Source organism: Oncorhynchus nerka, unplaced genomic scaffold (assembly GCF_034236695.1).
Source record: "Oncorhynchus nerka isolate Pitt River unplaced genomic scaffold, Oner_Uvic_2.0 unplaced_scaffold_1715, whole genome shotgun sequence".
Taxonomy (NCBI): Eukaryota; Metazoa; Chordata; class Actinopteri; order Salmoniformes; family Salmonidae; genus Oncorhynchus; species Oncorhynchus nerka.
This window is the reverse complement of record NW_027039607.1, coordinates 24,078-42,786: the sequence shown is the minus strand read 5'-3', so window position 1 is coordinate 42,786 and position 18,709 is coordinate 24,078. Positions and strand designations below refer to the sequence as shown.

At 48.1% G+C, this 18,709-nt stretch overlaps 1 protein-coding gene across 1 annotated transcript in view; it reads right to left on the bottom strand.

Annotated features, from left to right (window-relative positions):
• Positions 1–18,709, bottom strand: part of LOC115117927 (TBC1 domain family member 30-like) — a 57,398-nt gene that overhangs the window by 20,769 nt on the left and 17,920 nt on the right. The window contains 5 exon segments of the mRNA XM_065015084.1: positions 2,563–2,702; positions 2,858–2,913; positions 16,552–16,678; positions 17,019–17,176; positions 18,327–18,434. Of these exon segments, the coding sequence (XP_064871156.1) occupies positions 2,563–2,702; positions 2,858–2,913; positions 16,552–16,678; positions 17,019–17,176; positions 18,327–18,434 (589 nt within the window).

Sequence of the window (18,709 nt, the reverse complement as noted above, 5' to 3'; positions counted from 1 at the left end):
AACTAATGGACCTGGCTGGAGTCCTGTACCACTACATTAAACTAATGGACCTGGCTGGAGTCCTGTCTACCACTACATTAAACTAATGGGACATGGCTGGAGTCCTGTCTACCACTACATTAAACTAATGGACCTGGCTGGAGTCCTGTCTACCACTACATTAAACTAATGGACCTGGCTGGTGTCCTGTCTACCACTACATTAAACTAATGGGACCTGGTTGGAGTCCTGTCTACCACTACATTAAACTAATGGACCTGGCTGGAGTCCTGTCTACCACTACATTAAACTAATGGGACCTGGCTGAGTCCTGTCTACATTAAACTAATGGACCTGGCTGGAGTCCTGTCTACCACTACATTAAACTAATGGACCTGGCTGGAGTCCTGTCTACATACACTACATTAAACTAATGGGACCTGGCTGGAGTCCTGTCACCACTACATTAAACTCATGGGACCTGGCTGGAGTCCTGTCTACCACTACATTAAACTAATGGACATTGCTGGAGTCCAGTCTACCACTACATTGGGAAACTAATGGACCTGGCTGAAGGAGAGAGCAGGGAAGGACTCTAGAGGAACATTCTACTATAACACTGCACTGGAAAAAGTATGTTGGAGACCTGCTATCAGCCATCATCTCATTACAAAGTCATGGGCATTAATATGGAGTTGGTCCCTCATTGCTGCTATAACAGCCTCCACTCTTCTGGGAAGGCTTTCCACTAGATGATGGAACATTGCTGCTATAACAGCCTCCACTCTTCTGGGAAGGCTTTCCACTAGATGTTGAACATTGCTGCTATAACAGCCTCCACTCTTCTGGGAAGGCTTTCCACTAGATGTTGGAACATTGCTCCTATAACAGCCTCCACTCTTCTGGGAAGGCTTTCCACTAGATGTTGGAACATTGCTGCTATAACAGCCTCCACTCTTCTGGGAAGGCTTTCCACTAGATGTTGGAACATTGCTGCTATAACAGCCTCCACTCTTCTGGGGAGGCTTTCCAATGTTGGAACATTGCTGTGGGGACTTGCTTCCATTCAGCAACAATAGCATTAGTGAGGTCGGGCACAGATGTTGGGCGATTCATCCCAAAGTTGTTTGATGGGTTGAGGTCAGGGCTCTGTGCAGGCCAGTCAAGTTCTTCCACACCAATCTCAACAAACCATTTCTGTATGGACCTTGCTTTGTGCACGGGGGCATTGTTATGCTGAAACGGGAAAGGCCTTCCCCAAACTGTTAACAAAGTTGGAAGCACAGAATCATCTAGAATTTCATTATATGCTGTAGCGTGATTCGTCACTCCAGAGAACGCGATTCCACTGCTCCAGAGTCCAATGGCGTCCACTCCAGCCAAGGCTTGGCATTGTGCATGGTGATCTTAGGCTTGTGTGCGGCTGCTCGGCCATGGAAACCCATTTCATGAAGCTCCCGACTAACAGTTCTTGTGCTGACGTTGCTTTCAGAGGCAGTTTGGAACTCGGTAGTGAGTGTTGCAACAGAGGCAGTTTGGAACTCGGTAGTGAGTGCTGCAACAGAGGCAGTTTGGAACTCGGTAGTGAGTGCTGCAACAGAGGCAGTTTGGAACTCGGTAGTGAGCGCTGCAACCGAGGCAGTTTGGAACTCGGTAGTGAGCGCTGCAACCGAGGCAGTTTGGAACTCGGTAGTGAGCGTTGTATCTATACAGACAGATGATCACACACGCCAACACATCTTCTCTATACAGACCAGGACAGAAATTTGACGAACTGACTCGTTGGAAAGGTGGCATCCTATGACGGTGCAAAGTTGAAAGTCACTGAGCTCTTCAGTACGGGCCATTCTACTGCTAATGTTTGTCTATGGAGATTGCATGGCTGTGTGCTCGATTTTATGCACCTGTCAGCGATGGGTGTGGCTCAAATCGCCGAACCCACTAATTTGAAGGGTATTCAGTTATTTTATATATACACAGTGGATCTCCAGTCTTTATTCTGTCCAGTCTTTATTCTGTATATACAGGTCACCTACTCTGTCCAGTCTTTTATTCTGTATATACAGGTCACCTACTCTGTCCAGTCTTTATTCTGTATATACAGGTCACCACCTCCAGTCTTTATTCTGTCCAGTCCAGTCTTTATTCTGTATATACAGGTCACCTACTCTGTCCAGTCTTTATACAGGTCACCTACTCTGTCCAGTCTTTATACAGGTCACCTACTCTGTCCAGTCTTTATACAGGTCACCTACTCTGTCCAGTCTCATGGATGTCTACTTGGCTTACTAGATAATCACTAACATTCCACGTTCAGTGACAGATTTGATTCCAATCTCCCTCAGAAGTGCATCTAGGTGCTAACAGTGTTGAGACTAAAGAATGGTGTGAAGGCCTTGACCCTTTGTGTGTGTGTGGGGGGGGGTTAGAGAGACACTGGTACAAACATTAACTCTTGATGAGGGTTAAATCACATGTTATTTGTCACATTCTTGGTAAACAACAGGTGTAGACTAACAGGTGAGATGCTGACGTATGGGTCCTGGACATGATAATAGGTAAGAGGTCAGGGGTCAGACCAACCTTTAATGTGTCTCTGGTACCGCTGTAGTTCTGGAGCTAACAGCCCCCCCAGTGGACCCAAACATCCCAACGCTGCTGTCACCACTGCAGCTTCATCTTCATCCTCGTCTTCATCACCCTCCCAGCCACCTAGACCACCACTGGAATACATCATCATCATCACTTTACCAGCCATTGACCAACCTGCAGTTGGGGTTGGAGGTGGGGAAGGGGGTGATGCTGTAGGGACATTGACCAACCTGCCGTTGGGGTTGGAGGTGGGGAAGGGGGTGATGCTGTAGGGACATTGACCAACCTGCCGTTGGGGTTAGAGGTGGGGAAGGGGGTGATGCTGTAGGGACATTGACCAACCTGCCGTTGGGGTTAGAGGTGGGGAAGGGGTGATGCTGTAGGGACATTGACCAACCTGCCATTGGGGTTGGAGGTGGGGAAGGGGGTGATGCTGTAGGGACATTGACCAACCTGCCGTTGGGGTTGGAGGTGGGGAAGGGGTGATGCTGTAGGGACATTGACCAACCTGCCGTTGGGGTTAGAGGTGGGGAAGGGGGTGATGCTGTAGGGACATTGACCAACCTGCCGTTGGGGTTAGAGGTGGGAAGGGGGTGATGCTGTAGGGACATTGACCAACCTGCAGTTGGGGTTAGAGGTGGGGAAGGGGGTGATGCTGTAGGGACATTGACCAACCTGCCATTGGGGTTGGAGGTGGGGAAGGGGGTGATGCTGTAGGGACATTGACCAACCTGCCGTTGGGGTTGGAGGTGGGGAAGGGGGTGATGCTGTAGGGACATTGACCAACCTGCCGTTGGGGTTGGAGGTGGGGAAGGGGGTGATGCTGTAGGGACATTGACCAACCTGCCGTTGGGGAAGGGGGTGATGCTGTAGGGACATTGACCAACCTGCCGTTGGGGAAGGGGGTGATGCTGTAGGGACATTGACCAACCTGCCATTGGGGTTGGAGGTGGGGAAGGGGTGATGCTGTAGGGACATTGACCAACCTGCCGTTGGGGTTGGAGGTGGGAAGGGGGTGATGCTGTAGGGACATTGACCAACCTGCCGTTGGGGTTAGAGGTGGGGAAGGGGTGATGCTGTAGGGACATTGACCAACCTGCCGTTGGGGTTAGAGGTGGGGAAGGGGGTGATGCTGTAGGGACATTGACCAACCTGCCGTTGGGGTTAGAGGTGGGGAAGGGGTGATGCTGTAGGGACATTGACCAACCTGCCGTTGGGGAAGGGGTGATGCTGTAGGGACATTGACCAACCTGCCGTTGGGGAAGGGGGTGATGCTGTAGGGACATTGACCAACCTGCCATTGGGGTTGGAGGTGGGGAAGGGGGTGATGCTGTAGGGACATTGACCAACCTGCCGTTGGGGTTGGAGGTGGGGAAGGGGGTGATGCTGTAGGGACATTGACCAACCTGCCGTTGGGGTTAGAGGTGGGGAAGGGGTGATGCTGTAGGGACATTGACCAACCTGCCGTTGGGGTTAGAGGTGGGGAAGGGGTGATGCTGTAGGGACATTGACCAACCTGCCGTTGGGGTTAGAGGTGGGGAAGGGGTGATGCTGTAGGGACATTGACCAACCTGCCGTTGGGGTTGGAGTGGGGAAGGGGAAGGGGGTGATGCTGTAGGGACATTGACCAACCTGCCGTTGGGGTTAGAGGTGGGGAAGGGGGTGATGCTGTAGGGACATTGACCAACCTGCCGTTGGGGTTAGAGGTGGGAAGGGGGTGATGCTGTAGGGACATTGACTAACCTGCCGTTGGGGTTAGAGGTGGGGAAGGGGTGATGTTGTAGGTGTATTTCTCTCGGAGTTCAGCCAGCTGAGGGAATGGAAACACAGCCATAGAGTACACCGTCTGGAGAGAAAAGAGGGATCAGGGTGGCAGCTTAAACAGCTGGGAAACACAGTCATAGAGAACACCGCCTGGAGAGAAAAGAGGGATCAGGTTGGCAGCTTAAACAGCTGGGAAACACAGAGGAGAAAGGGCTTTTCCCTCCGATATTACATCCATGCATTCTGATTGGTCCCGTGTGGCTCAGTTGGCAGTTGCATCGGCAGGGTTGTGGGTTCGATTCCCACGAGGGACCAGTGCCAACAAATATGAAAATGTCTCCCTGGATAAGAGTCTGCTATAAAGACTCACTACTAAGTCTCTCCGGATAAGAGAGTCTGCTAAATGACTCACTACTGTAGTGGCTCTGGATAAGAGAGTCTGCTAAATGATTCACTACTGTAGTGGCTCTGGATCAGAGAGTCTGCTAAATGACTCACTACTAAGTCTTTCTGGATAAGAGTCTGCTAAATGACTCACTACTAAGTCTTTCTGGATAAGAGTCTGCTAAATGATTCACTACTGTAGTGGCTATGAATCAAAGAGTCTGCTAAATGACTCACTACTAAGTCTTTCTGGATAAGAGTCTGCTAAATGACTCACTACTATGTCTTTCTGGATAAGAGTCTGCTAAATGACTCACTACTGTAGTGGCTATGAATCAAAGAGTCTGCTAAATGACTCACTACTATAGTGGCTCTGGATCAGAGAGTCTGTTAAATGATTCACTATTAAGTCTCCCTGGATAAGAGTCTGCTAAATGACTCACTACTGTAGTGGCTCTGGATAAGAGAGTCTGCTAAATGACTCACTACTGTAGTGGCTCTGGATAAGAGCGTCTGCTAAATGATTCACTACTGTAGTGGCTCTGGATAAGAGCGTCTGCTAAATGACTCACTACTATAGTGGCTCTGGATCAGAGAGTCTGCTAAATGACTCACTACTGTAGTGGCTCTCAGAGAGTCTGCTAAATGACTCACTACTGTAAATGGCTCTGGATCAGAGAGTCTGCTAAATGACTCACTACTGTAGTGGCTCTGGATCAGAGAGTCTGCTAAATGATTCGCTACTGTAGTGGCTCTGGATCAGAGAGTCTGCTAAATGACTCACTACTGTAGTGGCTCTGGATCAGAGAGTCTGCTAAATGATTCACTACTGTAGTGGCTCTGGATCAGAGAGTCTGCTAAATGACTCACTACTGTGAGTGGCTCTGGATAAGAGAGTCTGCTAAATGATTCACTACTGTAGTGGCTCTGGATAAGAGCGTCTGCTAAATGACTCATGTAACATTTGTGTATGTAAATAAAGGCTTTGTGTTAGAGTGGATACACAGTGCGTTCAGAATAGATAGATGACTACTGAATTTACAATGGATGACAAAGGTTTTGTTACTGGCCTACACACACAAAAACTCAAGACAAATTATATATTTTGAAATGTTTACAAATGACGTTAAAATATATATAAAAAGTTGAAATGTCTTCAGTCAATAAGTATTCACCCCTGTGTTATGCCTACATAAGCTCAGGAGTCAAAATGTGCTCAACAAGTTGCCTGGACTCTGTGTGCAATAATAGTGTTCAACATGATTTCTGAACAACTACCTCATGTCTGTTCTCCACACATACAATTATCTGTCAGGTCCCTCAGTCAGGTCCCTCAGTCAGGTCCCTCAGTCAGGTCCCTCAGTCAGGTCCCTCAGTCAGGTCCCTCAGTCAAAGCACATAATTTCAAAACACAAAGACCAGGGAGGTTTTCCAAAGGGCACCTATTGTAAGATGGGTAAAAAAATCAAATAAAAAGCAGACGTTGAATATCTGTTAGAGTTACTACACTATGGATGGTATATCAATACACCCAGTTACTACAACAATACAGGCTTCCTTAACTCAGTTGCCAGAGAGGAAGGAAACCGCTCAGGGATTTCACCACGAGGCCAATGGTGACTTTAAAACAGTTACAGAGTTTAATGTCTGTGATAGTAAACTGAGGATGGATTAACATTGTAGTTACTCCACAATAGTCATCTAAAAGACAAAAGTGGAAAGAACATGTATCCTGTTTCCAACAAGCCACTGAAGTAAAACGACCTAAAACACAAGGCCAGATATACACTGGAGTTGCTGACCAAGAAGACATTGTGAATGTTCCTGAGCAACCTAGTTACAGTTTTGACTTAAAATAAAATAATGTAAAAAAATATATATTTATTAAAAAATATATATATTTTATTGTCTTGAAAATCTATGGCAAGACTTGAAAATGGCTGTCTAGCAATGATCAACAACCAACTTGACAGAGCTTGAAGAATAATGTGCAAATATTGTACAATCCAGGTGTGCAAAGCTCTTAGAGACATACACAGTAAGACTCACAGCTGTACACGCTGCCAAAGGTGCTTCTACCAGCAGGTAGCCTAGTGGTTAGAGCAGGTAGCCTAGTGGTTAGAGCAGGTAGCCTAGTGGTTAGAGCAGGTAGCCTAGTGGTTAGAGTGTTGGACTAGTAACCAGCAGGTAGCTGAGTGGTTAGAGCGTTGGACTAGTAACCAGCAGGTAGCCTAGTGGTTAGAGCGTTGGACCAGTAACCAGCAGGTAGCTGAGTGGTTAGAGTGTTGGACTAGTAACCAGCAGGTAGCTGAGTGGTTAGAGCGTTGGACTAGTAACCAGCAGGTAGCCGAGTGGTTAGAGTGTTGGACTAGTAACCAGCAGGTAGCTGAGTGGTTAGAGCGTTGGACTAGTAACCAGCAGGTAGCCTAGTGGTTAGAGCGTTGGACCAGTAACCAGCAGGTAGCCGAGTGGTTAGAGTGTTGGACTAGTAACCAGCAGGTAGCTGAGTGGTTAGAGCGTTGGACTAGTAACCAGCAGGTAGCCTAGTGGTTAGAGCGTTGGACTAGTAACCAGCAGGTAGCTGAGTGGTTAGAGCGTTGGACTAGTAACCAGCAGGTAGCCTAGTGGTTAGAGTGTTGGACTAGTAACCAGCAGGTAGCTGAGTGGTTAGAGCGTTGGACTAGTAACCAGCAGGTAGCTGAGTGGTTAGAGCGTTGGACTAGTAACCAGCAGGTAGCCTAGTGGTTAGAGCGTTGGACTAGTAACCAGCAGGTAGCCTAGTGGTTAGAGTGTTGGACCAGTAACCAGCAGGTAAGGTAGCCTAGTGATTAGAGCGTTGGACTAGTAAGTGAAAGGTTGAAAGATCAAATCCCCGAGCTGACAAGGTACAACTCTGTCATTCTGCCCCTGAACAAGGCAGTTAGCCAACTGTTCCAAAGCAATCATTGAAAATAAGAATGTTCTTCACTGACTTGCCTAGCTAAGGTAAAAATAAAAAATAAGTTTAAATAAAGGTTGAATTATAGATCCCCATTAGTTCCTGCCAAGACAGCAGCTACTCTTCCTGGGGTTTATTATGGATCCACATTAGTTCCTGCCAAGGCAGCAGCTACTCTTCCTGGGGTTTATTATGGATCCCCATTAGTTCCTGCCAAAGCAGCAGCTACTCTTCCTGGGGTTTATTATGGATCCCCATTAGTTCCTGCCAAGGCAGCAGCTACTCTTCCTGGGGTTTATTATGGATCCCCATTAGTTCCTGCCAAAGCAGCAGCTACTCTTCCTGGGGTTTATTATGGATCCCCATTAGTTCCTGCCAAAGCAGCAGCTACTCTTCCTGGGGTTTATTATGGATCCCCATTAGTTCCTGCCAAAGCAGCAGCTACTCTTCCTGGGGTTTATTATGGATCCCCATTAGTTCCTGACAAGGCAGCAGCTACTCTTCCTGGGGTTTGTTATGGATCCCCATTAGTTCCTGCCAAAGCAGCAGCTACTCTTCCTGGGGTTTATTATGGATCCCCATTAGTTCCTGCCAAAGCAGCAGCTACTCTTCCTGGGGTTTATTATGGATCCCCATTAGTTCCTGCCAAAGCAGCAGCTACTCTTCCTGGGGTTTATTATGGATCCCCATTAGTTCCTGCCAAAGCAGCAGCTACTCTTCCTGGGGTTTATTATGGATCCTCATTAGTTCCTGCCAAGGCAGCAGCTACTCTTCCTGGGGTTTATTATGGATCCCCATTAGTTCCTGCCAAAGCAGCAGCTACTCTTCCTGGGGTTTATTATGGATCCCCATTAGTTCCTGCCAAAGCAGCAGCTACTCTTCCTGAGGTTTATTATGGATCCCCATTAGTTCCTGCCAAAGCAGCAGCTACTCTTCCTGGGGTTTATTATGGATCCCCATTAGTTCCTGCCAAAGCAGCAGCTACTCTCTGGGGTCCAGCAAAGTTAATGCAGTTTATACCATTTTTAAAACATTACAATACATTCATAGATTTCACAAGACACTGTGTGCCCTCAGGCCCCTCCTCCACCACTACCACATATCTACAACACACTGTGTGCCCTCAGGCCCCTCCTCCACCACTACCACATATCTACAACACACTGTTTGCCCTCAGGCCCCTCCTCCACCACTACCACATATCTACAACACACTGTGTGCCCTCAGGCCCCTACTCCACCACTACCACATACCTACAACACACTGTGTGCCCTCAGGCCCCTACTCCACCACTACCACATATCTACAACACACTGTGTGCCCTCAGGCCCCTACTCCACCACTACCACATACCTACAACACACTGTGTGCCCTCAGGCCCCTAGTCCACCACTACCACATATCTACAACACACTGTGTGCCCTCAGGCCCCTACTCCACCACTACCACATATCTACAACACACTGTGTGCCCTCAGGCCCCTACTCCACCACTACCACATATCTACAAGACACTGTGTGCCCTCAGGCCCCTACTCCACCACTACCACATATCTACAAGACACTGTTTGCCCTCAGGCCCCTCCTCCACCACTACCACATATCTACAACACACTGTGTGCCCTCAGGCCCCTACTCCACCACTACCACATATCTACAACACACTGTGTCCCCTCAGGCCCCTACTCCACCACTACCACATATCTACAGTACACTGTGTGCCCTCAGGCCCCTACTCCACCACTACCACATATCTACAACACACTGTGTGTCCTCAGGCCCCTACTCCACCACTACCACATATCTACAACACACTGTGTGCCCTCAGGCCCCTACTCCACCACTACCACATATCTACAACACACTGTGTGCCCTCAGGCCCCTACTCCACCACTACCACATATCTACAATACACTGTTTGCCCTCAGGCCCCTACTCCACCACTACCACATATCTACAAGACACTGTTTGCCCTCAGGCCCCTACTCCATCACTACCACATACCTACAACACACTGTTTGCCCTCAGGCCCCTACTCCACCACTACCACATATCTACAACACACTGTTTGCCCTCAGGCCCCTACTCCACCACTACCACATATCTACAACACACTGTTTGCCCTCAGGCCCCTAGTCCACCACTACCACATATCTACAGTACTAAATCCATGTGTGTGTATAGTGCGTATGCTAGCATGTGTGTGTGTGTTATCATGTGTCTGTGCCAATGTTTGTTTTGCTTCAAACTCCCCGCTGTTCCCTGGTGTTTTTTATCTGGTTTTTAAATCTGATTCTACTGCTGCATCAGTTACCTGATGTGGAATAGAGTTCCATGTAGTCATGGCTCTATGTAGTACTGTGGAATAGAGTTCCATGTAGTCATGGCTCTATGTTGTACTGTGGAATAGAGTTCCATGTAGTCATGGCTCTATGTAGTACTGTGGAATAGAGTTCCATGTAGTCATGGCTCTATGTAGTACTGTGGAATAGAGTTCCATGTAGTCATGGCTCTATGTAGTACTGTGGAATAGAGTTCCATATAGTCACGGCTCTATGTAGTACTGTGGAATAGAGTTCCATGTAGTCACGGCTCTATGTAGTACTGTGGAATAGAGTTCCATGTAGTCACGGCTCTATGTAGTACTGTGGAATAGAGTTCCATGTAGTCACGGCTCTATGTAGTACTGTGGAATAGAGTTCCATGTAGTCATGGCTCTATGTAGTACTGTGGAATAGAGTTCCATGTAGTCATGGCTCTATGTAGTACTGTGGAATAGAGTTCCATGTAGTCATGGCTCTATGTAGTACTGTGGAATAGAGTTCCATGTAGTCATGGCTCTATGTAGTACTGTGGAATAGAGTTCCATGTAGTCATGGCTCTATGTACTACTGTGGAATAGAGTTCCATGTAGTCATGGCTCTATGTACTACTGTGGAATAGAGTTCCATGTAGTCATGGCTCTATGTAGTACTGTAGAATAGAGTTCCATGTAGTCATGGCTCTATGTACTACTGTGGAATAGAGTTCCATGTAGTCATGGCTCTATGTAGTACTGTGGAATAGAGTTCCATGTAGTCATGGCTCTATGTAGTACTGTGGAATAGAGTTCCATGTAGTCATGGCTCTATGTAGTACTGTGGAATAGAGTTCCCTGTAGTCATGGCTCTATGTAGTACTGTGGAATAGAGTTCCATGTAGTCATGGCTCTATGTAGTACTGTGGAATAGAGTTCCATGTAGTCATGGCTCTATGTAGTACTGTGGAATAGAGTTCCATGTAGTCATGGCTCTATGTAGTACTGTAGAATAGAGTTCCATGTAGTCATGGCTCTATGTAGTACTGTGGAATAGAGTTCCATGTAGTCATGGCTCTATGTAGTACTGTGGAATAGAGTTCCATGTAGTCATGGCTCTATGTAGTACTGTGGAATAGAGTTCCATGTGGTCATGGCTCTACGTAGGACTGTGGAATAGAGTTCCATGTAGTCATGGCTCTATGTAGTACTGTGGAATAGAGTTCCATGTAGTCATGGCTCTATGTAGTACTGTGGAATAGAGTTCCATGTAGACATGGTTCCATGTAGTACTGTGGAATAGAGATCCATGTAGTCATGGCTCTATGTAGTACTATGGAATAGAGTTCCATGTAGTCATGACTCTATGTAGTACTGTGGAATAGAGTTCCATGTAGTCATGACTCTATGTAGTACTGTGGAATAGAGTTCCATGTAGTCATGGCTCTGTGTAGTACTGTGGAATAGAGTTCCATGTAGTCATGGCTCTATGTAGTACTGTGGAATAGAGTTCCATGTAGACATGGTTCCATGTAGTACTGTGGAATAGAGATCCATGTAGTCATGGCTCTATGTAGTACTATGGAATAGAGTTCCATGTAGTCATGACTCTATGTAGTACTGTGGAATAGAGTTCCATGTAGTCATGGCTCTGTGTAGTACTGTGGAATAGAGTTCCATGTAGTCATGGCTCTATGTAGTACTGTGGAATAGAGTTCCCTGTAGTCATGGCTCTATGTAGTACTGTGGAATAGAGTTCCATGTAGTCATGGCTCTATGTAGTACTGTAGAATAGAGTTCCATGTAGTCATGGCTCTATGTAGTACTGTGGAATAGAGTTCCATGTAGTCATGGCTCTATGTAGTACTGTGGAATAGAGTTCCATGTAGTCATGGCTCTATGTAGTACTGTGGAATAGAGTTCCATGTAGTCATGGCTCTATGTAGTACTGTGGAATAGAGTTCCATGTAGTCATGTCTCTATGTAGTACTGTGGAATAGAGTTCCATGTAGTCATGGCTCTATGTAGTACTGTGGAATAGAGTTCCATGTAGTCATGGCTCTATGTGGTACTGTGGAATAGAGTTACATGTAGTCATGGCTCTATGTAGTACTGTGGAATAGAGTTCCATGTAGTCATGGCTCTATGTAGTACTGTGGAATAGAGTTCCATGTAGTCATGACTCTATGTAGTACTGTGGAATAGAGTTCCATGTAGTCATGGCTCTGTGTAGTACTGTGGAATAGAGTTCCATGTAGTCATGGCTCTATGTAGTACTGTGGAATAGAGTTCCATGTAGACATGGTTCCATGTAGTACTGTGGAATAGAGATCCATGTAGTCATGGCTCTATGTAGTACTATGGAATAGAGTTCCATGTAGTCATGACTCTATGTAGTACTGTGGAATAGAGTTCCATGTAGTCATGGCTCTGTGTAGTACTGTGGAATAGAGTTCCATGTAGTCATGGCTCTATGTAGTACTGTGGAATAGAGTTCCATGTAGACATGGTTCCATGTAGTACTGTGGAATAGAGATCCATGTAGTCATGGCTCTATGTAGTACTATGGAATAGAGTTCCATGTAGTCATGACTATGTAGTACTGTGCGCCTACCATAGTCTGTTCTGGACTTGGGGACTGTGAAGAGACCTCTGGTGGCATGTCTTGTGGGGTATGGATGGGTGTCTGAGCTGTGTGCCAGTAGTTTAGACAGACTTCTGGTGGCATGTCTTGTGGGGTATGCATGGGTGTCTGAGCTGTGTGCCAGTAGTTTAGACAGGCAGCTCGGTGAATTCAACATGTCAATACCTCTCATAAATACAAGCAGTGATGAAGTGAATCTCTCCTCCACTTTGAGCCAGGAGACATTGACTTCCATATTATTAATGTTAGCGCTCTGTGTACATCCAAGGGCCAGCCGTGCTGTCCTGAGACAATTGCAATTTTTTAAGTCCTTTTTTGTGTCACCTGACCACGCGACTGAACAGTAGTCCAGGTGTGACAAAACTAGGGCCTGTAGGACCTGCCTTGTTGATAGTGTTGTTAAGAAGGTAGAAACTAGGGCCTGTAGGACCTGCCTTGTTGATAGTGTTGTTAAGAAGGTAGAAACTAGGACCTGTAGGGCCTGCCTTGTTGATAGTGTTGTTAAGAAGGTAGAAACTAGGGCCTGTAGGACCTGCCTTGTTGATAGTGTTGTTAAGAAGGTAGAAACTAGGACCTGTAGGACCTGCCTTGTTGATAGTGTTGTTAAGAAGGTAGAAACTAGGGCCTGTAGGGCCTGCCTTGTTGATAGTGTTGTTAAGAAGGTAGAAACTAGGGCCTGTAGGACCTGCCTTGTTGATAGTGCTGTTAAGAAGGTAGAAACTAGGGCCTGTAGGACCTGCCTTGTTGATAGTGCTGTTAAGAAGGTAGAAACTAGGGCCTGTAGGACCTGCCTTGATGATAGTGCTGTTAAGAAGGTAGAAACTAGGGCCTGTAGGACCTGCCTTGTTGATAGTGCTGTTAAGAAGGTAGAAACTAGGACCTGCCTTGTTGATAGTGTTGTTAAGAAGGTAGAAACTAGGGCCTGTAGGACCTGCCTTGTTGATAGTGCTGTTAAGAAGGTAGAAACTAGGACCTGCCTTGTTGACAGTGCTGTTAAGAAGGTAGAAACTAGGGCCTGTAGGACCTGCCTTGTTGATAGTGTTGTTAAGAAGGTAGAAACTAGGGCCTGTAGGACCTGCCTTGATGATAGTGTTGTTAAGAAGGTAGAAACTAGGGCCTGTAGGACCTGCCTTGATGATAGTGTTAAGAAGGTAGAAACTAGGGCCTGTAGGACCTGCCTTGTTGATAGTGTTGTTAAGAAGGTAGAAACTAGGGCCTGTAGGACCTGCCTTGTTGATAGTGTTGTTAAGAAGGTAGAAACTAGGGCCTGTAGGACCTGCCTTGTTGATAGTGTTGTTAAGAAGGTAGAAACTAGAGCCTGTTGGACCTGCCTTGTTGATAGTGTTGTTAAGAAGGTAGAAACTAGGGCCTGTAGGACCTGCCTTGTTAATAGTGTTGTTAAGAAGGTAGAAACTAGGGCCTGTAGGACCTGCCTTGTTGATAGTGTTGTTAAGAAGGTAGAAACTAGGGCCTGTAGGACCTGCCTTGTTGATAGTGTTGTTAAGAAGGTAGAAACTAGGGTCTGTAGGACCGGTCTTGTTGATAGTGTTGTTAAGGTAGAAACTAGGGCCTGTTGGACCTGCCCTGTTGATAGTGCTGTTAAGAAGGTAGAAACTAGGGCCTGTAGGACCTGCCTTGATGATAGTGTTAAGAAGGTAGAAACTAGGGCCTGTAGGACCTGCCTTGTTGATAGTGTTGTTAAGAAGGTAGAAACTAGGGTCTGTAGGACCTGCCTTGTTGATTGTGTTGTTAAGAAGGTAGAAACTAGGACCTGTAGGACCTGCCTTGTTGATAGTGTTGTTAAGAAGGTAGAAACTAGGGCCTGTAGGACCTGCCTTGTTGATAGTGTTGTTAAGAAGGTAGAAACTAGGACCAGCCTTGTTGATAGTGTTGTTAAGAAGGTAGAAACTAGGGCCTGTAGGACCTGCCTTGTTGATAGTGTTGTTAAGAAGGTAGAAACTAGGGCCTGTAGGACCTGCCTTGTTGATAGTGTTGTTAAGAAGGTAGAAACTAGGGCCTGTAGGACCTGCCTTGTTGATAGTGTTGTTAAGAAGGTAGAAACTAGGGCCTGTAGGACCTGCCTTGTTGATAGTGCTGTTAAGAAGGTAGAAACTAGGGCCTGTAGGACCTGTCTTGTTGATAGTGCTGTTAAGAAGGTAGAAACTAGGGCCTGTAGGACCTGCCTTGTTGATAGTGTTGTTAAGAAGGTAGAAACTAGGACCTGTAGGACCTGCCTTGTTGATAGTGTTGTTAAGAAGGTAGAAACTAGGGCCTGTAGGACCTGCCTTGTTGATAGTGTTGTTAAGAAGGTAGAAACTAGGACCTGTAGGACCTGCCTTGTTGATAGTGCTGTTAAGAAGGTAGAAACTAGGGCCTGTAGGACCTGCCTTGTTGATAGTGTTGTTAAGAAGGTAGAAACTAGGGCCTGTAGGACCTGCCTTGTTGATTGTGTTGTTAAGGTAGAGCAGAGCTTTCTTATGGACAGACTTCTATCCATCTTAGCTACTGTTGCATCAACATGTTTTGACCATGACAGTTTACAATTTAGTGTTACTCCAAGAAGTTTAGTCACCTCAACTTGCCCAATTTCCACGTGATTTATTACAAGATTTAGTTGGGGTTTAGTGAGTGTTTTGTTCCAAATTCAATGCTTTTAGTTTTAGAAATATTTAGGGCTAAATTATTCCTTGCCACCCACTCTGAAACTAACTGCAGCTCTTTGTTGAGTGTTGCAGTCATTTCAGTCGCTGTAGTAGTTGACGTGTATAATGAGTCATCCGCATATATAGACACTCTGGCTTTACTCAGTCAGTGGCATGTCGTTAGTAAACATTGAAAACAGCAAGGGTCCTAAACAGCTGCCCTGGAGAATGCCTGATTCTACCTGGATTATGTTGGAGAGGCTTCCATTAAAGAATACCCTCTGTGTTCTGTTAGACAGGTAACTCTTTATCCACAATATAGCAGGGGGTGTAAAGCCATAACACCCTCTGTGTTCTGTTAGACAGGTAACTCTTCATCCACATTATAGCAGGGGGTGTAAAGCCATAACACCCTCTGTGTTCTGTTAGACAGGTAACTCTTTATCCACATTATAGCAGGGGGTGTAAAGCCATAACACCCTCTGTGTTCTGTTAGACAGGTAACTCTTCATCCACATTATAGCAGGGGGTGTAAAGCCATAACACCTCTGTGTTCTGTTAGACAGGTAACTCTTCATCCACATTATCAGGGGGTGTAAAGCCATAACACCCTCTGTGTTCTCTTAGACAGGTAACTCTTTATCCACATTATAGCAGTGGGGGGTGTAAAGCCATAACACCCTCTGTGTTCTGTTAGACAGGTAACTCTTTATCCACATTATAGCAGGGGGTGTAAAGCCATAACACCCTCTGTGTTCTGTTAGACAGGTAACTCTTTATCCACATTATAGCAGGGGGTGTAAAGCCATAACACCCTCTGTGTTCTGTTAGACAGGTAACTCTTTATCCACATTATAGCAGGGGGTGTAAAGCCACAACACATGTCTTTCCAGCAGCAGACTATGATCAATTTGTCAAAATCTGCACTGAAGTCTAACAAGACAACGTATTGACTCAGGGGTGTGAATACTTATGTAAATGAGATATTTTGGCTTTTTCTAAAGATTTTTCTAAAATGTTTAGACATGTTTTCACCTTATTCATTACAGGATATTGTGTGTAGATGAGTGAGAAGGAAATCTATTTAACACTTTTTAAAATAAGGCCGCTACAGTCTGCGAGGCCGCTCTCCAACCCGCGTGAGGTGGCTACAGTCTACGAGGCCGCTCTCCAACATCTCTCACCTGCATGAGGTGGCTACAGTCTACGAGGCCGCTCTCCAGCCCGCGTGAGGTGGCTACAGTCTACGAGGCCGCTCTCCAGCCCGCGTGAGGTGGCTACAGTCTACGAGGCCGCTCTCCAACATCTCTCACCTGCATGAGGTGGCTACAGTCTACGAGGCCGCTCTCCAGCGTGAGGTGGCTACAGTCTACGAGGCCGCTCTCCAGCCCGCGTGAGGTGGCTACAGTCTCTGAGGCCGCTCCAGCCCGCGTGAGGTGGCTACAGTCACGAGGCCGCTCTCCAGCCCGTGAGGTGGCTACAGTCTGCGAGGCCGCTCTCCAGCCCGCGTGCGGTGGCTACAGTCTGCGAGGCCGCTCTCCAGCCCGCGCGCGGTCACGAGGCCGCTCCAGCCCGCGCGCGGTGGCTACAGTCTGCGAGGCCGCTCTCCAGCCATCGTGGCTCAGTCTGCGAGGCCGCTCTCCAGCCCGCGCGCGGTGGCTGCAGTCTGCGAGGCCGCTCTCCCAGCCCGCACGCGGTGGCTACAGTCTGCGAGGCCGCTCTCCAGCCCTGCATGAGGTGGCTACAGTCTGCGAGGCCGCTCTCAGCGCGCGGTGGCTACAGTCTGCGAGGCCGCTCTCCAGCCCGCGCGGTGGCTACAGTCTGCGAGGCCGCTCTCCAGCCCGCGCGGTGGCTACAGTCTGCGAGGCTGTTCTCAACCCGCGTGAGGTGGCTACAGTCTACGAGGCCGCTCTCCAACTCGCGTGAGGTGGCTACAGTCTGCGAGGTTGGTCTCAACATCTCTCACCTGCGTGAGGTGGCTACAGTCTATGAGGCCGCTCTCCAACCCGCGTGAGGTGGCTACAGTCTGCGAGGCCGCTCTCCAACCCGCGTGAGGTGGCTACAGTCTACGAGGCCGCTCTCCAACATCTCTCACCTGCATGAGGTGGCTGCAGTCTCTGAGGCCGTTCTCTAACATCTCTCACCTGCATGAGGTGGCTACAGTCTACGAGGCCGCTCTCAACCCGCGTGGTGGCTACGAGGCCGCTCTCCAACATCTCTCACCTGCATGAGGTGGATACAGTCTCACGAGGCCGCTCTCCAACCCGCGTGAGGTGGCTACAGTCTACGAGGCCGCTCTCCAACATCTCTCACCTGCATGAGGTGGATACAGTCTACGAGGCCGCTCTCCAACCCGCGTGAGGTGGCTACAGTCTGCGAGGCCGCTCTCCAACCCGCGTGAGGTGACTACAGTCTACGAGGCCGCTCTCCAACCCGCGTGAGGTGGCTACAGTCTACGAGGCCGCTCTCCAGCCCGCGTGAGGTGGCTACAGTCTACGAGGCCGCTCTCCAACATCTCTCACCTGCATGAGGTGGCTACAGTCTACGAGGCCGCTCTCCAACATCTCTCACCTGCATGAGGTGGCTACAGTCTACGAGGCCGCTCTCCAACATCTCTCACCTGCATGAGGTGGCTACAGTCTACGAGGCCGCTCTCCAACATCTCTCACCTGCATGAGGTGGCTACAGTCTACGAGGCCGTTCTCCAACATCTCTCACCTGCATGAGGTGGCTACAGTCTACGAGGCTGTTCTCCAACATCTCTCACCTGCATGAGGTGGCTACAGTCTATGAGGCCGCTCTCAACATCTCTCACCTGCATGAGGTGGCTACAGTCTACGAGGCCGCTCCACATCTCTCACCTGCATGAGGTGGCTACAGTCTACGAGGCTGTTCTCCAACCCGCATGAGGTGGCTACAGTCTATGAGGCTGTTCTCCAACCCGCATGAGGTGGCTACAGTCTACGAGGCTGTTCTCCAACATCTCTCACCTGCATGAGGTGGATACAGTCTATGAGGCTGTTCTCCAACATCTCTCACCTGCATGAGGTGGCTACAGTCTACGAGGCCGCTCTCCAACATCTCTCACCTGCATGAGGTGGCTACAGTCTACGAGGCTGCTCTCCACATCTCTCACCTGCATGAGGTGGCTACAGTCTACGAGGCTGTTCTCCAACCCGCGTGAGGTGGCTGCAGTCTACGAGGCCGATCTCCAACCCGTGTGAGGTGGCTACAGTCTACGAGGCCGCTCTCCAACTCGCGTGAGGTGGCTACAGTCTGCGAGGCTGGTCTCCAACATCTCTCACCTGCGTGAGGTGGCTACAGTCTCACGAGGCCGCTCTCCAACTCGCGTGAGGTGGCTACAGTCTGCGAGGCTGGTCTCCAACATCTCTCACCTGCGTGAGGTGGCTACAGTCTACGAGGCTGTTCTCCAACCCGCGTGAGGTGGCTACAGTCTACGAGGCTGTTCTC